General features: G+C 40.3%; 2 protein-coding genes and 1 long non-coding RNA gene across 6 annotated transcripts in view; 1 reads left to right on the top strand and 2 right to left on the bottom strand.

Moving 5' to 3' along the window:
• Positions 1-3,256, bottom strand: part of fbxl18 (F-box and leucine-rich repeat protein 18) — a 65,597-nt gene extending 62,341 nt beyond the window's left edge. The window contains exon 1 of the mRNA XM_028814404.2: positions 3,007-3,256. Within this exon, the coding sequence (XP_028670237.1) occupies positions 3,007-3,027 (21 nt within the window). The 5' untranslated portion in view covers positions 3,028-3,256. The remainder of the gene's footprint in view (positions 1-3,006) is intronic.
• Positions 1-23,962, top strand: part of LOC127529615 (uncharacterized) — a 487,131-nt gene that overhangs the window by 399,343 nt on the left and 63,826 nt on the right. For all 4 annotated transcript variants that reach the window (XR_007936243.1, XR_007936242.1, XR_007936241.1 and 1 more), the window contains exon 2: positions 16,132-16,523. This is a non-coding gene — a long non-coding RNA (uncharacterized LOC127529615). The remainder of the gene's footprint in view (positions 1-16,131; positions 16,524-23,962) is intronic.
• On the bottom strand, positions 12,574-14,998 carry actb2 (actin, beta 2). The gene is made up of 5 exons (XM_028814403.2): positions 14,831-14,998; positions 14,467-14,706; positions 13,720-14,158; positions 13,355-13,536; positions 12,574-13,266 (listed from the first exon to the last, which is right to left on the bottom strand). Exons 1-5 carry the CDS (start codon positions 14,951-14,953, stop codon positions 13,123-13,125), a joined length of 1,128 nt encoding a protein of 375 aa, XP_028670236.1. The 5' UTR covers positions 14,954-14,998; the 3' UTR covers positions 12,574-13,122.

Here is a 23,962-nt window from a genome sequence, read left to right as displayed (position 1 = left end):
TCCCCTTGGCCTGGTCCAGCCACTCAGGTCTTTAACAATGAGGATCCTGCTCGCCGGATCACCCTCGGGGAATCACGCATATGGCCATAGTGCTGTAACTGATGCTCCCTCACAATGCAGGTAATGTGTCTCATTTAGGACTCCATGAGCAATGGCTCATTGGACACAAAGTCAAACCAGCGGTACCCAAGGATTCTCCGAAGAGACACAGTACCGAAGGAGTCCAGTCTTCATCTCAGGTCACTGGATAGCGTCCATGTCTCGCAACCATATAGCAAGACAGGAAGCACCAGGACTCTAAAGACTTGGACCTTCGTCCTTTTGCAGAGATATCAGGAGTGCCACACACCCCTTTATCAGCGACCTCATGACCCCCCATGCTCTCCCAATCTGTATACCTGACTTCTTAGGAAGAGTCACCAGAGACATGAATGTCACTGCCAAGGTAAGTAAACCTCAGGGTAAGAGGTAAGTAAGTAAGTGGGTATTCTCCAATTAAATATTTAGTATTGTAATATACACAAAAAGGTCGAATGAACTTAATCACTCTCTCCTATTACCCTCTTTTAATGTCTTCCTAACTTTCCATCCATATTTAATAAATCTACTCAACTTTTAATCAACATTCATTAAAAACATAGCCTGACATGAGTGGGCTATAATTAAAGATGTATTAAATCCATTTATCCATTATAAGATAATTCATCAAATTTATTCTGTAAAGTTGTTTTGCCAAATAATATTTATACAGACATAAATGTACTTTTTGTGACATTATTTCTGGAACTATTCAATATTTACTTTGGTTATGTCCCACTACAAAAAAACTCTGGATAGAGTTACATTCTTATATAAAAAGAGACTAATGTGGATGTTGGTTTTAAAGAAATAGGTATAATTATAACAGTGATGACAAGTTGCATCATCCAGGGTACAGTAACCAAAAGGTATGAATTGGCATTCCACTATGTAAATGAGCAGCTACAGAGCGTGCTGCAGGAGAGCCTATAAAAAGTCACAAACGGAATTCCATCTAATGTGTCAATGGCGAGCACTCCTTCTAAGAATAGCGAACCACCTAAAAAAGCCATGTAAAGAGCAAAAGATCCATAGTGGCACTACATTGGGGTCAGAATCAGGATGAAAAGAAGACCTACTGTTCGATTTTAACTAGTGACGAATGCTGTGGAGACCACAACAGACCGACCTGGCTCTTCTGAGGAGTTGCTGTAGAGTCTCAAGGCTGAGATCCAGGATCTGGAATGCTGTCTGCAGCATCAGAACAGGGGGGAAGACAGCGACAGACTGCTACCTCTGCAGCACCACCACTGCTTCTCCATCTGCCAAGGTCAATCGACTCAGGTGTGCAGAAGCCAGTGGAACTTTGGGATCATGGAGCTGGGAAAAAATGTGTCAGATTGAGTTACCACTGACCCCAGTTGAGCATTGTGAAGCAGGGCCTATGGTAAAACTACACAAGCAAAGGATGAGGTGTTACAGAGCAGCAATAGAGAGACAGTCTCAAAGCTAAGATCAGGACCTGGAATGCAGTTTGTAGCTTTAGTTCAGTGAGAGAAAACAGCCAAGAGACAGGTACAGCTAAAGCTCCAGACAAACAAGGAGGTTCACCTGCTCACTTATACTCGACAGATCACAGTGCAGCACTGAACACCTCTGCTACACTGTATGACAGTGCAGTGCTCACCATCTCTGCTGTACCATCTCACAATGCAGCATCCAACATCCCTGCTGCACCACCTAACAGCAAAGCGCTCAAGACCCCTACTGATTTGCCTTTGTCACATGACCACAGAAGAAACAAAGATCAACCCGCCTTTTTGAAGAGCCGTGCACCATTTCAAGAAGTTGGGAATGTTTGTCGGGGACAGTAACTTTGAAAGGAGGACTACGATACGGCCTCGGATCAGTCACCAAACACTATGAGATTGGCACCCCTTTATGCAAATGAGTAACTTCAGAGCCAGCTGCAGGTGAGCCTATAAACATGGCAAGCACGTCAAAATAACAAACAGAATTCAATCTAGTGTGGCAACTGTTAGCAGTACTTTTAAGGATATCAAGCCACCAAAAGGGGCTATGTAAAGAGCAAAGAATCTATCTGACACTTAAAGCTGGCACTACATTATGCTAAATTACAACCACATTAAATATAAAATTTGTCATTTGTAATTAACTTAATGACAGTATTGTCACATTATTATATACACAATTGTTGTTAATGTTTAATTAAAAAAAACTGATGTTGGTGAAACTTAAAAAGAGAACAAAAAAGCCCAAAGCTTCCATCTAGTCCTGTGTAACTCAATCACTTCACAATGGGTTAATTTTATATTCGGTTATAGTAATTAATGACTTACATGCCACCACACTGGCATTCCGCGTGGCTCTACTGCCACCTGTCTAACGAACTGGTGAAACGTTCTTAGTGAGGGCTGTCTGCCATATAAACTGACAAATTTCTGTATTGACGGTGCTCAGTCTGAAAATTAGCTACCTACATTATTTTAAGTACAGTGTGCAAATGGTTTCCTACAAACGGTTTGCTTCTTGTACCAAGAAGACTAATGACAACGACCCATTTCCCGCATATCTACCGATCATAGGATCCAGCTTCCCCACAACGATGCTCAGGATAGAGCGGGTTTAGAAAATGGATGGATGGATTTTCCATGCCCTAATGCAAAAATATCCATTGACCTCTATAGGGACGGATAACTAGACTACTGTAACTGTAAAACTACATTCTGATAAAGCAAGCATTTGACAAGACCTCATATTATAACACTCCTTCGCGAACTTGCACCCGGGCGTTCGATTGAGGGAAAAAAAACTCCGACATTCAGCAATTTAGAAAACACAAGGCGAATTTATAACAAAAAACAGTTGAACCCGCCCTAATCAGGTCGTTCCATCTCGCGAGGTGACATTAAATTCATTGAACGTACACCCTGTTTAATTACACAGTTTTCTTTCCCCGTTCAGTACCTCTGCTTCCTGACAGTCCATTTCGCGGAGCAAACACAGGCTTCAAGAACAGACCAAATAAACTTCTATATATGCAACTTGAAGTGAAAATAAGAAATAAAATATAATAAATCAAAACATCTCTTAATCGCTTGTTGACAATAAAAAAAAATCTTCTTGCAGGAGAAGCAGACACGGACGGTCTAGGCGGTGGGACAAAAGCTTACTTCCGCCGAAGATGGTGAGGAACTTCCGACTAATTTGTATTGGCCGCCATACTGGTAAGGGATTTTAACTTAAGTCGCCGGTATGATTGTACAGAATTAGGAAGGATCCGATCGCTAATATAATAGGGTGACCATATTTTGATTTCCAAAAAAGAGGACGATCGGCACGGCCTCCAGACGAATTCAGACAAGCTTCTTGGTGGTTGATGAACATTATTTATTATACTTCAATGGTGCAGAATTAACCTCTGTAATAAAATAAAATGAAATCTGTAAAAACTTATAACAAAATAATAGCTCTCTTAGACTCTTCATATTTAGAACAATATTTAATTATTTATTTGAACTATTCTGTTCCAGCTTCAACAATATATCTCTTAAATGTAATAAAATAAATAACAGAAGAGTCTCACAAAGACAAAAAAACTTAAACAAAAAGAATCTAGACTTTTCATCTTTAGTTTTCTTCTTCATCCTGCTTCTCTTCTTCATCCTCCTTGTCAGCCCATCCATATTTTGCTGTAGAGCTGATCTTTCCTAGCAGTTTTCGATAGCTTAACAAATAAGCATGAAAGTCTTTGCAAGACATGTCTTTGAAGTTGTACTGAACTAGTAGAAGCCCCTTTAGTGACTCTACGGAGAGCTGGTTCCTCTCCTTGGTCCACTGGCTTTGCATTAGTGAAAAAACCCTCTCAACATTTGCATTGTGAGAGGGAAGTGCAAAGACAAACTGTGCAATTGTCAGTAGCTCTGAGTAACATGCAATGCTTTTTGCCTTTTCAAAATATTTGGTCCACTTCTGGTGTACCTGCAGGCCACTGAACTCCTCATCATGGTTGCACGTTTCTGTGAATTTCCTCAGATTGTTGACCTGGTCAAAACACTTAACATCATCAACTGCCACCCCCTTCTCTCCAAGGTACTTGATGCATGCCTCCACATCATTCCAGTTTGGTGGCTCACTCAGATCCATCCACATGAATGTTGAGAACTCTTCCATGGGAGTCATCCACTTCTCCAGATACTCCAGACATGCACTGTACATGCCATGCACATCTGCACAGAACTGGTCACAGCCTTTGTCAAGTCCATCTTTGCGCTTCTGTGCCAGTAGTCCCTTAACTTTAAGGGACATGAAGTTGTTGCTCTTGCATTGAAGAAGAATGGTATGTATATTGTTTAATATCTTCTTCACTTCCATAATGGACATGTTCTCCTGTTCCATTTCTTGAATGTGGGTGTGGAACACAGACATGAGTGTGTGCGTGTGCCAAAGGTAGATTTCACCAAAATCATTTTCAAAAAAACTCTTTGAGTGCTATGGGTGGCTTTTGCTGAGACAGAAAATATGCCTTTAAAGCTGGAAACATCTGTAACATCCTCTCAATGCTTGGGAACAATGACAGCCACCTTGTCTTGCTGTGAGAGAGCATCCTTCTGTAATCAATCTCAACAAAATCACAATACTCCTTCAGGCTCTCAGTGCGCACAGTGTAAATGTGAAAGTACTCGTAGATTTTGAATATGATATTCTCAATGTCAATTTCTATTGTGCCTGCCCCATGGTGTGCACAATTATTCAATATGTGTGCTGGGCAACCCACACCGATCAGAGTCTTGTTTTGCAGCAAACTCTTCAAATTTGCAAACACATTCTTTCCAGCTTCATCACGTCGGATTCCTCCAAAATTTGTGTTGCAATTGTCTCCAGTAAATGCAATGCATTTTTCCGACAGATTGTTTTTTGCCAGGGTTTCTGTGAGATATTTTGCAATGGTTTCTGCTGTCTCATTGGGTGTGTCTTTAACTTCAATCAATTTTGTTTGCACGCCACCCTTCTTCCAGTCAAAATACTGGATTATGACTGGGAATATTTTCACTGCTCCGTGGTTACTCCCGTCTGTGGAAACACCACAGTACTGGATTTCTTTGAGTGCTTCATGAGTGATTTCAACAGAGTGGGGGGCTATAGCACCATTGACGATGGCTTCGGTCTTGGTGCGAGCACTACTAAACTTTTTTGCAATGTCAGAGTCAGGTAATGCCTTTTTAAGCAAAGTACTGGTGCAATCCATGGACCTGTAACTGTTGTGATGTTTCACTGTATGAAAAGCCATTGCACCTTCTGCTGCATTTACATCATCCTAAGTTTTTCCTGGTCTGACAAAAAAACTCTTGTCAACTTTGCAGATGAACTAGTCTCACCTCGCACAGCTTTTTTATGTTTCTCGGTGTCCATGTGGGCTTTCAGATCCCCAGCACCTTTATTGGATACCGAGACATATGTACCGGCTTTGCACACGGTGCACTCCGCCTCCCACTTGTCCCGACCGGGACGGTATGTGGGAAATTTTCTTTGCAGTTCATCGGTGAAGCTGCACTTACGCTTCGGCATTTTCCCTGCTATACTGCTCCGCTCTCTGCTCTGATCCCCGTCTGTGTCTATGTGTTTGCGCACGCGCGGCGCTGACCTGCCCACAAGGCAGCCTCCCGGTAATTACATCGCGCAAAAAAGTAGTACCCTAGTATTGTGTGCAAAACGCCAGTCAATTTACGTACACGCGTAATGGTCCTATGAAAAACCGGACATTTTCGTGAATTTATAAAACCCGCCGGGACGCCCCGGACAGGACGTAAAAAGTGGACATGTCCGGGCAAAAGAGGACGCTTGGTCACCCTAGTCTGCGCGTGTGAATTTAAGAACAGGTAGGTTTTTCTGCCAGCCAAGCACCTAAACGCTTCATGACATTTTCCTCATCACATAAATAGTAAGTTTACTGTTTTTGGATTTGGATTCTGGACTTCAAGGAAAGATTTGGTTGAGAAACGCACTGTTTAGTTAGTATAAATATCTAGTAACGTGGTGCCAGGATAACACTCTCTCCTTAAATGTTAGTAAAACAAAGGAGATGTTTGAGGGCGCATGGAAAAGCAGGGAGCAGCACGCACCATTGAGAGAGAGGGTAAAAACCTTTACTTTTCTCTGTTTATATTGATAAGGGTCTTGCTTGGTCCCACAACACTATTCAGTTGCTAAATGAATCTGAAGAGCACTTGCTTGTTCTGAGAATGCTAAAGAAATTTGACATGCCACACAGAATTCTGAGCAGCTTTCACAGGGGTACCCATTCAGTGTATGCATACCAATGCCTTCACAATCTGGTCTGGTAGCTGTTCTGCACAGGACCAGAAAATCCTACAGGTGGTGGTCAGGATTATCCAAGACATTTCAGAATCAGAAAACTTTATCAATCCTGAAGTAAACAGCTCCTCCATCTTTGGAGAACATTATCATGTCAGTTATCAGGAGGGCTATTAGCGTTATAAAGAACAACACTCACTCCAACATAGTCTATCCACGCACCTGACATCAGGCAGACACCATATGAGTGTGAAATCACAAACTACGGAACATTTTTTTTTCTGCAAGGAATTGTGATTGATTCCTGTTCATTACTTCTCCCCCTTACAATATCTGATTTTCCTGGCACATGCTGTAGGTCCACCCAGTAGTTTGCCTTTTCTATTCACTTGCTTATGTATACACTTTAAAATCATTTCAGTTTTTGTTTTGTCTGGTGCCTCCTGACTCACCAATATGAGAAAACCCCCACATATGATATACCATTGTTCTCATCTTGATGTCTTGTTACGCAAGGCATTGAACTCTTTAAATTTTGTTTGGCCCTCTTGACCAAAGAAAAGCACCTTTTTTGTACATTTTGGGCTATATTTTCAGAAGGAAATTACATCTTTATGGTAAAAAGTATATCATTAGGTGTCTTTAGCAAAAAATCATCAGAAAGACTTGAAGTTGTACCTGCCACATCAGCTGACCTCAGGGGTTCATCCCCTAATATGATATGAGGGATCAAAGTTACTCATTTTCACAAAACTTTGAAAAAATTGGATCAGAAATATAGGCACGTGGAGTGCCATTTTATGCCATTTCGAGATTGCTCTTCATAAATATGATCATATTTTTGATATTTTAATTATTTACTGGTGGTCCTAACCTAACAGAAGGTTGAAAATGACAAATTTCAAACTTTTGGGGTATCATTTTAAATTATTTCAAGGTCAGTTATTACGAATATAATGTTATTTTTGATCCTTTATTAATGATGTGGCCCTCCATGGGCCAATGTTTGAGGGTGAACAATTACCAGTTTCTTTTACAATCGAGAACATATAGACTTTAAATATTTGAACTGAAGCACACATTGTAAATATTCAAATATGTGACACAACTGTTCTTGTTTATTGTATACTTCTTCCTCATGAAGTAAATCATCAAATTTCTCATGAACACTCACAATTATAGTGTCTTCACTAATTCAGACTTTTTACATGTTGTTTCAATCTCAGTATCTCATTTGTATGTTTACGTAATACTGTACTCATAGTATTTGGACTATATAGGCTTACTTTGCACTGCTGTATTAATTGTATTGTCTTGTCATTTAATTGTGCACTGGTAGCCAGAAAAGCATGCAGAGTAAGATTTTCACAGTAGAGTGCAACTGACTGTTTACTGTGCATATGACAGTAAATTCTCATCCATTAAATAATTATGTACTATGTCATTTTGATAACTTTTCTTTCATCCCCAATGGAGAATTCACACTTAAATTATAAATATATGTAAATTTCTTATAAATAAGGTGGTTACATTGAAAGATAATTTGATAATATCCTTTTTACATAATGGTTTATTAAATTAGCTATCTATACTAAAAGGTTTACAGTGTCAACAAGATAAATGAATTAAGTAAATCTGTTGCTACATTAAGACCTTTCAACTTTCTTTAATTAGTAGTTTTTTATTTATTTTTCCTACTTTTTATTTTTGTATTATCCTAAAAAATTACAAGAGCTTCTAGACATCATGTCTTTTGTTTCAGTGTGTAACATACAGTGGATTCAGAAAGTATTCAGACCCCTTCACGTTTTCACACTGTGTTATGTCACAGAGCCTTGTAACGAAATCATTTAAATTCATTTTTCCTCATCAAGCAACACTCAATTCCCTTGAATGATAAAGATTTTTAGAATTTTTTTAAATTAAAAACTGAAATCTCACATTGACACAAGTATTCAGACCCTTTACTCGTGGACAGATCCCGATGGTTATTTATGACAAAGTGATCCTTAATGCTGTATTAATGGAGGTCTTGTAGTTCTTATACGGTTTCGCTTGAAAGGTTGGTATAAAGGAGTTATCTATCTGAACTTATCCACCTATTTATGTAATTATTTATTTAAAATGTTTCTGTAAAAAGCCACTTTTTCCCCTAGGGACAAAAAATATATGTACGTATGTCTGTCTGTCTGTCAAGAGAAATCAAAAAGTGATCTTCCATAGTTCTTCAAGCGATAACAAAGGTAACCTCACTTCAACAGGAATATGGGAACTTCTCCCCAGTAGCATGGTGTAGTGGCAACGGAACTGGACCTAAAAACCACAAGGTTGCTAATTTTGTCCTGTTGTGTGACCCCAAGCAAGCCACTAAACCTGCCTGTCTGTGTGTCAGCCATAAAATAAAATATGTCAGAACAGTTGTACTATGCATCTGGAATTAAAACATGAGTTGAGATAGGTTTTTTTTTATATCAACGTTAAAATGAAAATAAAAATAAGGTGAAATGAGGAATTGCCAGTTTGTAACAAATGCTTTATAGCAAAAACATAAGACTATCCAGTTTATAATGAAGGCTATGAAGCAGTTTTTGTCCAATCTGTGTATTGTCAAGCCTTCCAATGACTACTTGAGAGCTGGAGTTTGTATCAGTATTCAAGAGCTTTCTTAGTACTACTGCAGGCTACACAGAAGAACAGTAAATATGTAATTTGTAAATATTGAGGCAAAAAGAGTTAACACTACACCTGGTTTGCTCAGAGAGACCAAGATTACTAGGAGGCCAAATCCAACTTCTACAAAACTTTTGATGTTTTTGATGAAGTTGTCCAGCTGCAGTATCTTTCAGTGTAGCTCTGCATTTCCTGTTTCTGGGTGGGGCTGGAGCCTTTAGAAAGGTTGTCTGTGTTAAGAACTATGATTGAAAGCAAAGCACCAGCCATTTCTGGACCTTCCGACTGTTTTTAAGAGTTGCAAAGTTTTACTCAGGTGCACCCAAAGAGAATTCTTCTGTACAGACTTCTGTGAGCTACTCAGCCTGGCTGTGTGATATAGGGAGCCACTGCCAAGTTTGTTGTATAGCGTGACCTGAACTTTTCAAAGTTTTCCCTTCCCTATTTTGTGAAAAGTCAAGCAAAATGACACCTTTTATTGGCTAACTAAAAAAATTACAATATGCAAGCTTTCGAGGCAACTCAGGCCCCTTCTTCAGGCAAGAATTTTTGAATTATTATTTTGAATTTAAAACATTGTGAGATTGCAAAAATATGAAAAATGGGTCATGTTTAAAAACTTCCTATGCAGAAACCAGCCAGGTGACCCTATACACTTAATAACTAGAAGTATTCATATTATTCAAGCTTGTTAGGGACAGCCATACTTTGAGACTTCCAGGCTCACATAAGCAGTGGCAGCTAATGTCTAGATGAGCTTTGCATTATTAGGAGATATGACCAACCTGTTCTGAGTAAGAACAGTGATTTGCCGTTGGCTGTCAGTGCATGTGCATTGCATATTGACATTAGGATGTCCATAGGTGTATCTGAGTGCATAACATTGTGGGCCTGAAATGAATGTTGAAATGAACATAATCACTCTCTGATAGTTTGACAGATTACAAAGATTTGAGAATGCCTACCTTAATGTTTGGCTCTGGCCGTTGAAAATGCTTTTCACAGATCTCTGGTAATTTTGGGGCCCAGAGACAATTCAAGGTCTCAATGGTAGAAGTTGTTTTGTCTAAAAGGTAGTTGCTGCATACATTGAGACAACCCAAGGAACAATTGGTGGAAACCAACAATGAAGGAAGCCAACTGCAGTGATGTGGAGTAATTTTTGTCAAGGCAATGGAAAATGACTTCTGGTTGGCATTTGGCAAGTTCCAGCACATCATTGAACAACTTACATTGTGCCTTTCTATGGAAAAGCCAAGAATCACTCTTTATGAAAAACTATATTGCATATTATAGGTGTACTGCATGTCTTTTTTTAAATTATGTGCACAGTCACAGAGTGCATTAAAGGTATGGTTAAACAGTTGTCTTGATCACTAGGGGGTGTCACACTAAAGTAAGTTAATGTCAACTAATCCAAGACAAAATGCCAATATAGAAGAAGCAAATAAACCATTCTTACACATCCTGGAAAATTTTAATCACTGCAGGTCTAGTGTATATGAGAAAAGTCAAAGTCAGGAGGCAGACCTATACATATTCTCATCCCAGTAACTCCCTGAGCTTTTTACAATATATTATGAAGTCAAATACTTGGGTTTGCCACCCATGATATGCCATTGTCCTCTCTCCTTAAAAAGGGCTTGTTCCAAGATCAGAATGGAAGCTTATTCAAAGCAAGTGTGGACATGAAATGTCAGTGCAATACACCAAGAAAAACTGGGGTGGGGAATAAAGCAAGCTTAATGACTGGCAGTCACAATGATGACTATTTTCCTTACAAGAATGGGCCCCTTGCTTTGCTGGCAGCTGTGATGTGGGCTTCTATAGTATACTAAAATAATCAACATCCTGGATTTAAATGTTGAGAACAATGAGGCATCTCTAATATTGGCAGGGCACAGGTTTGCCATTTCAAAAGACCATCACTGGCTAAAAAGTTCAGTTCTTGAATTGTGGGAAGCAGCCAGTTTCCCTTGAGAGAAGCTTATGCAAAGTTGTATTTTCTCCCATTGCCATATTTTGTCCACCTCATCAGGACAGCAGTCAGTCTCAAAATAAATAAATGATAGGATTTTAGGTGTGAAACATCCGCTATGGCACTAACTGCACAAAATTCAGTATAAAGTTAGTTTTGTACAAATGTGCAGGGCTTTGAGTAGTTTGGTAAATTGAATCACACAAATAGTTCTGGCATATTCAAGTGGAGCAGCCAGCTTGTATGTCACCAAATGCACACTTCCATTGTTTCAACTTGCCCTACTACACAGAACGAATGCCACCAATACAGGATTCAAAGGTATACCTTAAACAAGGTATTTTTTCTATTAAAATAAGGCTCCTAGATGTTGATGTGCTGCTCTACTAACTAGATGGACTCGGAATTAGGTCCTTAAGCTTACCATGCTTCACACAAAATTGCAGGAGAGTTTGGATAATAAAAAAAAAAAAAAAAAAAAAGCTCACTGTGCTCTTTTTTTACCTTGGCCATTCAGCTCCTTTTGAGGTGGATTAGATGCATAAAACCACTTATTCATGAATTTTATGCATTCACCCCATTATACTGGTAAGAACAGTAAACAGCAGTAGGCCCATGCCGTATATATACACATATATAAAAAAAAAAAAAAAACCACACACAACGCAAATTCAGATGCCATGGGCGAAACCCAAATTTGTGGCAGGACCATAAAACCCTACACCAAAGCCCTGCCTTCCACAACAAAGCAACAGAGTAGTGCACCATGGTCTATGTGACCAGTTGCCAGATCCTTGGCCACAGTTTCACATCCAGGGTGTGTACTTTAGCTAGCAGTTTTTTTTATTATAAAAAAAAAAAAAAAAAAAGCGTCCAAACAAAATGACCCCTTCTGCTTTGGATTCCAAAAAGTCCTACAACGTGAAAGTTAAAATTTGAACCTAGTGTGCTTTTCAAAATGTACCCATTTGTATGGCGATATACAAATCGCTACATCTGGAATAAAAGATGTCAGTTGTGAAAGAATGCAGCTGCTACAATATGAAACAGTACCTACTACAGGTGGTTTGATGCCTTTGGACAAGGGCATTCCTGCAATGGTGATCTTTCAATTGATAAGTAGCTTTGCATGCACACACAAAAAACAAAAACTACTTATCTGGGGGAATTTCTAAGAGTTAAATTATGTTAAGACCAGTTTAAGTGGTCCTGTGCAAATGGTGCAGTACTTTTACTATTCTGTAGAAGCTTCCCCCACTGCCAGTCCAAACACAGGACACATGCCCACTTTGATGCATAACTAGGTATTTTGGCACCTTGTCATTTACTCACCTGCATGACCGAGTCAAAGAATCCACCCCATTTGTTAGTGAAGCAGCTCGAGCCCACGATGCCCCACAGACTTCTTAAATATTCCTCATACTGATTGTAAGGACTCAACCAAAAACCCTAGGTTCTTAACACCCTTGAAGAATACCAAATTAAAAGCACCCATTAATATTTTTTGCCAAGACAGAAGACTGCTTACTCACTAGCCATTTGAAAAACACAGCAAACAGGTTTAGAACATGTGCACTTTTATTTGACCGTTTAGTCAGTGTACAGGTAGGCCCCAAGCACTACTGGCACCTCCATCGGTTTACGGCTCATTCCATACACCCAAGAGGGAAGGGTGGGGGGGATGTAAACCTTCGTATCAAAGGTAAAGCTTTTGCATAAACAAACTCAAAATACAGGACCAAGAATTTAAGGCTGAAAAGTACAAAAAACCCCAGACTGTTTGGTTACATAATTTACACATAAGCAATACTAGAAACAATGTTGTCTGAAGTATCTGCTCCCATTAAGCTGGGTGGCCTTCATAGAGGCAAATAAGTTTCTGAACAATGCATTTAACATTTGGAATGACTAAAAAAAAAAAAATAAAAAAAAATAAAATGTACAATTAAAGTCCTCCGATGCATTGTAGAACTTCGGGGATGCTCATTTGCCAATACCATCACCTTCACCGTTCCAGTTTTTAAATCCTGAGTCAAGCGCCAAAAATAACAAAAGCCATGCCAATTTGTTGTTTCTGGTTTCTCTGCGCAATTGAAGTCGGCGTGTTAAATGGCAGTCTTTTAGAAGCATTTACGGTGGACAATGGATGGTCCAGACTCATCATACTCCTGCTTGCTAATCCACATTTGTTGGAAGGTGGACAATGAGGCCAAAATAGAGCCTCCAATCCAGACGGAATATTTACGCTCAGGTGGAGCAATGATCTACAAAGAAAACAAACACCTTTTAGCATCTATGTGTATATAACTGGTATAGATGCAACCCAAAAAGACAACTGTCTAAGTCACCTACCTTAATTTTCATTGTGCTAGGTGCCAGGGCTGTAATCTCCTTCTGCATTCTGTCTGCAATGCCAGGATACATGGTGGTACCACCAGACAGCACAGTGTTGGCATACAGATCCTTACGGATGTCAACATCACACTTCATGATTGAATTGAAGGTGGTCTCATGGATACCACAAGATTCCAGACCTAAGAATTAACAAAGTACTTAGTGATGTGGACAAAAATTTTCCAATTTAAAGATTTCAGTGACAATACCTACACCATTGTTGCATTGGTTTTGGTGTGTTGTATTTATGTACCTGAGACTAAGGAACAAAATTCAACCATATGGATGAATGATAAAAGTAGAGAAAAAAACCCCACACATACCCAAGAATGATGGCTGGAAGAGTGCCTCTGGGCATCTGAACCGCTCATTTCCAATGGTGATGACCTGTCCATCAGGCAGCTCGTAGCTCTTTTCCAAGGAGGAGGAGGATGCAGCAGTGGCCATCTCCTGTTCAAAGTCAAGGGCAACATAGCATAGCTTCTCCTTGATGTCTCTGACAATTTCTCTTTCAGCTGTGGTTGTGAAGCTGTAGCCCCTCTCAGTCAGGATCTTCATGAGGTAGTCTGTCAGGTCACGACCCGCCAAGTCCAGACGGAGGATGGCATGAGGCAGGGCATAACCTTCATAGATGGGCACAGTGTGGGTGACACCATCACCAGAGTCCATCACAATACCAGTGGTACGACCAGAGGCATACAGAGACAGCACAGCCTGAATGGCAACATACATGGCTGGGGTGTTGAAGGTCTCGAACATAATCTGTTAAAGCAGAAATAGTAATTAAAACTACTTGCATTGAACATAAATGCCTATTAGATGCAAACAGTTAGTACATGCTTCACCGGAACATTAGTATTCAGAAATTGTGCCGCACAAAGGAAAACTTAAAATGCAGTCCAAAAACCACACAAAGTAAACCTACTAGATCCAGATAAAGATCAGAAATTCACTTCTGCAAGTAGGCCTAAAAGAATTGGGAAACAACTGTAAAGACCAGAAAGGGAGGAGTCTAAAAAGCCCAAGGATTAATTTATATATATATATAAAAAAAAAAAAAAACCACACACCTGTGTCATCTTTTCTCTGTTGGCTTTGGGGTTCAGGGGAGCCTCTGTGAGCAACACTGGGTGTTCCTCAGGGGCGACACGAAGTTCATTATAGAATGTGTGATGCCAGATTTTCTCCATGTCATCCCAGTTGGTAACGATGCCATGTTCAATGGGGTACTTCAGGGTCAGGATACCTCTTTTGCTCTGAGCCTCATCACCAACATAGCTATCTTTCTGTCCCATACCAACCATCACACCCTATATATATATATAAAAAAGTGAGAATGCATTAAAGTCCTACCGAGTTAATGTTCACACCTGTGAACAAATAAACTTGGAGAATTCAAAGTGCCGTTTTAAGACCATAAATTCAAGCTTTTACCTGGTGTCTTGGGCGACCGACAATGGATGGGAAGACAGCTCGGGGAGCATCATCTCCAGCGAATCCAGCTTTGCACATACCGGATCCGTTGTCAACAACAAGTGCGGCAATTTCCTCTTCCATTGTTGGGCTGCAAAAAAAAAATAAAAATGAGTAATTTGTATTGCACGTGCGAGGCTGCGATATAGTCGGTGTACGTCTACTTATGAAACTGGCTTCCGGTTTCTCAAAACCACTATCGAGATTAACCACAAGGTGGCGATCAACCAGCTCATCAAAATCTATAGAGAAAAGACAAAGGAAGTCCCCATTCGATTCTCATTATTTCCATAAAAGGCAAAAGGTTTGAGCATGCTTGCAAGTGCCGGTGGAATGGCACGCAGCCAGTCGACAAAGACTGCCGGACTAAAGAGGAACCAATTTCGACATTGGGCAGCCTTGACCACTCCCAGCCCGAAAAAAAATCGGTTTCGAAGAATTAAAAAATAATAAAACCACACGGGTCACGCTTAAATACCGGAATCCCACCACGCATGTTAACGCGATGACCTGAACCCAAATACTTCAAAATTGAACTTGAGACCTCCGTATACACAAAAACCAAATTGATTAACGTTAACTGTACTTTCCATCGGTACTACTATACAGGTCCGTTTTATCCAACAACCTTCGTCATGCATTTCTCTTCACTTTCACATGCATTAAAACTAGATTTTTACGGGGCCACGCGCAGTCCTGCGCTTAACACTTTACATCGCTGCCCCCCCCCCCCCCGCCATCATGCGGGACAGCAAATCGGGGCCCCCCTCCCAACAGCCACGCCTTAGCGGCACAAAGGAGGACTACGTCCGTGAGGTAACTATTAAACGCCAGGCTCTTAATTTCAAGCAGTTTCACCATCATATTTAATAGCAATCATCTACTAAAATACCCAGCTGGAGCGCGCGTGCACCATCTAAGTAGGTCACACCCAACTACCGGTACATTCATTCAAACGCACATTTACTTGCCGGCTCGCAGACTCCCCGGCATTTTTAACATTGCCCTCATTTAAACCAATTGCAAACAAAACGTTATTAGAATTTTAATTAGTAAAAAAAAAAAAAACCCTACAGATAAGCAGATTCTATCACCATCACAATATCATAAAAACCTAACCCTGCGTTTTTTAAACGGATCATTAATTCAAGCTTAATATACTCCACATACACCCAGCGATTTCAAAACATGTCACAACAAAAATGCTCATACCTACACAAAAAAAAACCTTTAACTAAAACCCATGTTCTTACCTTTGTTAGGTTTCAAAGGGTTAGAAGAAAAGAGAGCCGATGGCACTGCCTTTTTTTTTTTTTTTTTTTTTTAATTGATGTATTTGTTTCCGCACAAGTTGCGCGATGGAGGAGCTCAGACTGTGAAAGTACCGGCTCCGCCGTGGGGTTTTATGTACTGTCAGCCGCCCGGCTCGAGCCATAAAAGGTAAACTTTCGGAATACGCCCTACTGATTGGTCAACGTCACGGAGGTCGGCGTGTCGAGCGTACTTTGCTGCACTGTTTGATGCAACTTGCTCGCTCACGCGCCCACCCAACTTCCAGCTTAACACACAAGAGAGGAGGCCTATCGCGCGGGTGCTCGCCCTTGCATACGAATTTTGAAGAGCCGTGTTAATTCCAGCGTGTTTCGTTTCAAAGGTGCTAATAGATTTGTGTACTGAATTTATACATTGATCTTTCTTTTGGCAGTTGACTCGTTTATTTTTAGTGTGCAGGCTTTGCAGTTGATTGATTTAATATTGTCAAACGCGCGGCGCTGCTGTCACTTTCCTACTGAAAGGGGTTTACGACCTTAAGTCTGTATATCTGAAAGGGCGTTTAATTTATAACATGACATCTAAAAGATCCAAAGGTCTCATCTGTCGCATTAAGCTAGCGATTGAGAAAAAATGGCTAAAAGTGTAGTGGAAATGCACGTCTGTGCAGTCGTACTGTAAACCTTGCAACGGGGGCGTCTCCAGTGAACAGCACTCGTGTCCAAATTACTTGTCAAAAAATGGCAAAAGACCCACAAACTGTTATTAGATGCCAAAAGGATACACAAGGTCTGCAGACTGAGGCGACAGCCCCACCCTACAGTTTCACCGGCCTTGTGACAGACATGAGTTTAAGGCCTAAAGCAATTTGACAGATAATAAATACAGACAGGGACAGTCTGCACTGACCATTTTCACGGTTGTTGTGCCCTGTTTAATGTGACAATGAACCTAATGTATCTGAGTGTGTGTTTCACAGCTAACACAAAAGCCTGCTAAAATAATGACTGTTCATAGGCATACACAGGAATATCCATTTATTGTTTCCCCGGAACACCTTTGTCTTTGTTGTGCATTTAACTTTATTAATTGACAAGAAAGCCTTCACACAAATACATTTTAAAAGAGTTTCCAGTCACAGTTTTGCAGCTGAACATTTGGCTGGATGGATGCTGGCAAGCAGGCGTGGCATCTCTGCAAGCATTTTTCTTATTCCTGTTTGAAACGCCTCTTCCTAAGCCCTGGAAGTATATCCTTAGGCTACAGGGATGGCTGGTAGTCAGCCCAAGGTGAAACATCTATTTAGGCGTGAATGGAATGCTTGACACTCTGCAAATGGGGATTAAGGGGGCTATCCAGTGTGCACTCTGGTGTTTTTTTGTTTTTTGTGTTAGCTGGATCTGAACCGTAAAAACATAAACGCTGAGTAACATTACACAAAAAGGCCATAAACTGCTTGGCTAGTGGCACACTTTTTGAACCTTTTGTGGTGGCATAATAAAGCCACCGGCTTGAACTGATTTTAAGATGACTATATTTAAAACATCAGAGTATCACGTCAGTAAATGTCATTTTCAGTTTCCGAACCGTATTGAGTAAAAGTTACAGAGCTGTAGCAAGACTGTTCCTGTGTCATCCCATCAGGGTTTCATTTTATTACAACTTCCAGTACTGTGTTCTGAATCAACAAGTAGCGTTTCTGCATTCAGGATGCAGGACAGAAGAAGCAGTGACTCTGTTTTAAGATCTTAAATATCGTGGCAACAGGGCTGTTGCATTACTGAATGTCTAATTTGGTTGAGCTTAGAGTCGTTAAAACTCTGGTTGCACTATGAATAGCTGAGATTACAGCTTAAGTTTGCTGCATTAAGCCTCTCAGCTGTCATATGCTGTCTAAACTACTGTGTAATTGTTTAGCTGTTGTATCTAAAGCATCATACAAATCAAGTGTACTGTAGAATTGCTTCTATATCTCTTCATGGTTTTTTATGGGAAGGCTAAGGAACTTGGTCAGGGTCATTGAGTAAGTCTGTGATGGGGATCAAAACAGCCCTCTTGTGATTTATTCTCCAGTGTCTTAGAATGCATAGCCAAGCACGATGCAGGTAGCATAGCCTAGCAGCTAAGTGAGTGACTAATTCTCTTGCTATGCCAGCTAAGGTTGTCCTTTCATTTTTGTTTTAATAAGGTTTGTAGTGCTAATTGTGTGAACCTGCCTGAGGTCATCAAATTAAAATTAAAGCCTCAAGCTTATCATGTGCTTTTACTAATAGGTTGCATTTTTTTTGTAGCTAGTGCAATCAAAATGAGCTTCACATATTCAGATTTTAAGTGTAAGGCAATTTACTTTGTAGAATACATTGCATTATGCTGAAGTACTGTACAACCATTGCAAGTGAGGAAATAGTGTTACATGATCACAATCAGTGTTTGGAAACCTTTCTTTTAGAAGTAACTTACATTATTCATTACTTACAAAAAATAAATATCAAAGACATGCAGGTTAGGTGGATTGGCGATTCTAAATTGGCCCTAGTGTGTGCTTGGTGTGTGGGTGTGTTTGTGTATGTCCTGCGGTGGGTTGGCACCCTGCCCGGGATTGGTTCCCTGCCTCGTGCCCTGTGTTGGCTGGGATTGGCTCCAGCAGACCCCCGTGACCCTGTGTTTGGATTCAGCGGGTTGGAAAATGGATGGATGGATGTATGTAGTTACTTATATGCAATGAGATGTCAAGCAAAATGAAACCTTTTATTGGCTAACTAAAAAGATTACACTATGCAAGCTTTTGAGGCAGCTCAGGCCTCATCTTATTTGTTGCTTATTATAAAATGTAATCAGTTACAAACAGTGTTTTACCTTTGTGTTCCTTTTTTCTTCTTTTATATGAAAAACTGTACATTTCACTGGCCAGCATTTGTTATAAAATTCTAAGCCAATATATGAACCTTCATGAAACTAACCAGAAACACAGGCAGATTTCATCATTTTTTGTTGTTTTATAAATGCATTGAGTTATTCATGTGCTGTGAAGTAAATAACTTCAATTCTTTTTTCCATCCCCAATGCAATCCCCCCAAGATCTGTGGTATGCACACTCACTGCTATGCCTCTAGATCACACTGTTTCAAAGTAGCTGTAGCAAATATCTGAATTCAAACTAAACTGACACTTTATTTATAGGTCTCTGTTCTGCGATGGTCACTGGCTCCCTGCAACCCTAAACCTGGCCAATTAAATTTACTTCTCAGCACATTCAGAAATAATCATATATTTATAGCTTTTGATCGTTTTTTTCACTTAATTGCACGCTACGCATGTGCTCAACCTCTTCCTCAGTTGGCGCCAGGTGGCTGGATTGAGCACATACACAGTACTTCTGTACTTCTGCGAAGGTACAAGTGGAAATAAGTTTTCATAATATTATAATAAAGTATATCTGAATTTAAGTAATGTATGTATTTTTACTTTGAAAAAATAAATGTTGTATTAGGTTACTCGTTACTTTAGAAAGTAATCTGATTAGGTAACGTGTGTTGTTGTAACACATTACCTTCAACATTAATCAAAAGAATTATTTACCATATGTATCACTAGCTAAATGGTCTTGCTGCCTTATAAATAGACAAGTATTGTCCAATGGAGGATTTTCACTGCATTCTCCTATGAGAAGGACATAGCAAAACTAGCTTTTACTTTCTTGTATATGAAGTATAGGGAAAGTACTGTAATTGTCCAAAAATTCCATTTCTAGATTTTGATGAATTTTTGACAATTTAGACCTCCCTGAGTCTGAAAATACCATTTTTGGAATTATGTCTCTGTGTGTCTGTGTGTGTGTGTATGTATACACTATAACTTGAATACGCTTTCACTTAGGTCAACCAAATTGTGCATACAAGTATTAGGTACAAAACGTAGATTTCTGTCAACATTTGGGCTATTTCTGCTACCTGGAAGTGGTACTTTACCTTTTATTGATGCAGCTGCAGAGTCCAATTTATTCCACTTTACCAAATTGTGCATACAAGTATTTGGTACAAAACTTAGATTTCTGTCAAGATTTGGGCTACAGTATTTCTGCTACCTAGAAGTGGTACTTTACCTTTTATTGATGCAGCTGCAGAGTCCAATTTATTCCACTTTACTTTTATAATAATTGTTGTATATATTATTAATTTGATTTGATTTGTTGTTGATGGTTCTCTAATGTACATAATATAAAAATACTGTATAATCATTGTCTTGCGGTTTACTCCTCAAATACCCATTGCCATATCTGAGTATATGAAAAGGTCTAGGGGAGACTACTCCCGATTTTTTATTTGACAACAGTGTTTCAGACTGAGAAGTGTGATAATGGTAATTGAAGCATTAAAGCTGTTGCTGTTAGTGATCATTATGCAGCTCTGATTGAAAATCCTTTTATATTAGTGTCAATTAAACAAGGCTTTTGTAATTGGGATATAGCAATGAAAGAACCACAATTATAATTCACAAAGTGTACAAATTAAGAAAAGTACTGCACATCTATATATATAAAATCCCTATGTGCGTCCAGGTGTCCATGTGTGGGTGTCTTCTGGTGAAGTGCGCATGCGCGGGGCACGGTGCTATGCGCGATATTACTGTCAGAGAAAGTTACAGGTGTTTTATGGAAATACAAACCAGTATTACTGCGAGAGGAAATTAAAGGTACACAATACAGTGACGCATATTACAGCCACATACAAGCCAGTATTACTGTCAGAGGAGATTAAAGGCATATTACCGACGCGCACGCCTGTATTACCGCCAGAGAAAATTAAAGGTATATTACGGACGTATATTACGGACGTACAAGCCAGCGGACGTACAAGACGGTATCCTTCAATAAGGGTGCGCACAGGCATCCTTCAATAAGGGCGCACACAAAAAGGCGAGCCTCAAAAGGACGACCTCAATTGGGCGCAGCGAATAAAGGCGCGTGTAAATAAAGATCTGCACCTGTTGCTCTTCACATATTCCAGAGCCATTTGAACTAAATTATCTACGCGCCCTTATTGAATAGAGCCGTACAAGACAGTATTACTGTCACAGAAAATTAAAGACACACAATACATGGCGGCAGCCCACGAAGAACGGTCAGCTCAGCAAGTAAACCTCAACAAAAGAAAGGCTGAAAGAAAGAAAAATCCGACCAACAAAAAGAATGAGGTCAAAGTCCCTTGCTAATTAATATAGACTGTTCCTACTAATGTTTATGCACTACTGTTCTAACGCCCGTTATTGTAACGGGCTAAATGACTAGTTTATTATATATTTAGTGGCTACTTTACTTGGTATACTAGTACTGGATAGAAAACCCTTTTGTCTCCAGAATAATGTATATTTTTAAAGTGTAGCTTTAACGTCATGCTGGAGACATTACTTAGGGACTGTGTGCTTACTCAAGAATGATACACATTTTCTGAAGATTTTTTAGCCAAGCATTCATGCTTTAAACCTCCATTCCACCTTAACTTATAGTCTGTTGGATTGAGATTTGGGGTCAGTGCAGAGGATTGGAGAAAATGTAAGTCACTGTCATGTTCATGAAAGCATCTTGAAGTAACATGTGATTTGAGACTTGCCACATTATTCTGCTGGAAGTATTTGTATGAAAAAGTGTAGGTAGGCTTTGGCTATAAAAGAACATAAGAAAATCAGTGTCACACGTGGCTGGGGGGACGACCCGGCCGGGATGCCCGGGAGGACCGGAGGAGGGCATATGTCTCTTCCAGACCACGAGGGGGCGACCGCCCTGGTTGGTTTGGGGATCAGGGGTACAGAGCTGTGAAGCTCAACCCTGTAGGGGCCCATGGTCACCGCCAGGGGGCGCCCCAATGCCTTTGGAGCCCTGGACCTCAGCACTTCCGCCACACTTGGAAGTGCGGGGGGGAAGAGGATCGGGAACACCCGGAGTGCTTCCGGGTACACAGCTGGCACTCCCGCCACACTGGAGAGTGCCGGTGGAAGATTGCCGTGAAGCACCTGGAGCACATCCGGGTGATTATAAAAGGGGCCGCCTCCCTTCATTCAAGGCTAGAGTCGGGTGGAAGAGGACGAGGTCTCTGGAGGAGGCAAGGAGGTGGCCTGAAGAGAGGAAAGGCATTGTGTAAGGGCCTGGACTTTGGGGTGATTAATGCTGCGGCACTGGGTTGTGTGTGTGTTTCCCACTTGTATATATTATAAATAAACGTGTTGTGGTGCTTAACATCATGTCTACCTGTCTGTGTCTGGCATGTTCCCCACATCAGCAAATGTGGTTAGATATATTTTGGCATTTGCATGATTCTCAATTGGTATTAATAGGCCTAATGTGTGCCACAAAACATACTATGAACACCAGCTTGTACCACTGAAACAAGGCAGGATAGACCCTTCGCCACAGACTCATGCCATAAATACCAAATTTTGACCCTGCTATCTGCTTGTTGCACTGAAAGATGAGATTTTCAGAAAAGACAACGTTTTTCCAGACTTTAGTCATCTAGTTTTGGTGGTCTTATTTCCACTATGGCTTCATTTTCCATTTCTTACCCAACAGAAAGAGAACTCAGCAATGTCTTCAGTGCTGTAGCCCAGTGGTCCCCAACCTTTTTGACAGCAAGGACCACTTTACTAGAAGCAAATTTTTCCAGGGACCGGTTGGGGGTGGGGGTTTGGGGGCAGGATTCTGAGGATTCAGGGCAGGTTCGTAGGGTTGTTTTATACACAATTTACATTACATTTCTATTAAGTTATTAAGCAGTTCGCATACGTTTGCAACCCGAGATTTTTCTTCTTTTTTGCATATAACAAAGACATATGCGTTGCACATCACAAACATTAACACTGTTATCGTTTTTCGTGTCTGCCGTTTCTATTGGAGGGTGACAATGAGTTAAATTCCAATGGATGTTTTTCAGATGTTGACAAGCAATAAGCAAAAGATATCACTGAAAACCACCGAAAACAAAAACAGCAAAAACAGTACGAGGAAAGTTCGAAGAAAGATTTTTTTTTACAATGTTTCTGTTTGGGGATCGTTGTGCAAATGTGCACATCTGAGCTGCGACCACAGATCTAACTGCTCTGCGGATGATTCATTCAAGCATTTCAAAGTCACTTCGTTGTAATGAAAGTGTAAATGTAAATCTGCCGAATGTACTTCGTAGTAACGAAATTTCTATACACTCGTGTCATATGAGAAAACTGTCGGGACCATCAAAATATAGTACTTTGTTGTAATACTCTCTCACCTCAGTCTCTCTCCTCTCTCTGCACCGCTGCAAAGCCCCGCCCGCCAAGCATTCTGAAAAGTCTGAGTGAGTCTCCGTTGCCGGCAGTTCTCTCACGGCCCGGCTGTCAGACGGCTGCAGCCCGGTAGCGGGCCGCGGACCGGGGGTTGGGGACCCCAGCTGTGGCCCATGCATTCAAGGTCCAACTTATTGTGCATTCACGGACGTCTTCCTGCCTACCACTATTCTAATGAGAAATTATTTGAGTATTTCTGGCCTTCCTGTTAGTTTAATTGAGTCTAACCATTCCTCATTCATCTCTCTCATTAACAGGGTGTTTTCACCAACTGTATTTTGACTCACTGGATGTATTTGTAGTGTGTTAAAATTTCAGGAGAATAACCTTTTCTGAGATACTGGAACAGCAACATGTAGTAGCTTCAACCATGGTGCAATTAAAGTTACTTAGACCATGAATCTTGAACATTCCAATGTTTGGTCAAGCAACAGCCTAATCTGTTCACCATGCCTGCATACTGTGAACAATGAGTTGCAGCCTTAAGAGTACTTTTGCTATTTCAGA

The sequence above is a fragment of the Erpetoichthys calabaricus genome, chromosome 11, assembly GCF_900747795.2.
Source record: "Erpetoichthys calabaricus chromosome 11, fErpCal1.3, whole genome shotgun sequence".
Classification (NCBI taxonomy): domain Eukaryota; kingdom Metazoa; phylum Chordata; class Cladistia; order Polypteriformes; family Polypteridae; genus Erpetoichthys; species Erpetoichthys calabaricus.
Note: the sequence above shows the minus strand (reverse complement) of the source record. Positions and strands in the feature narration are given on the sequence as shown.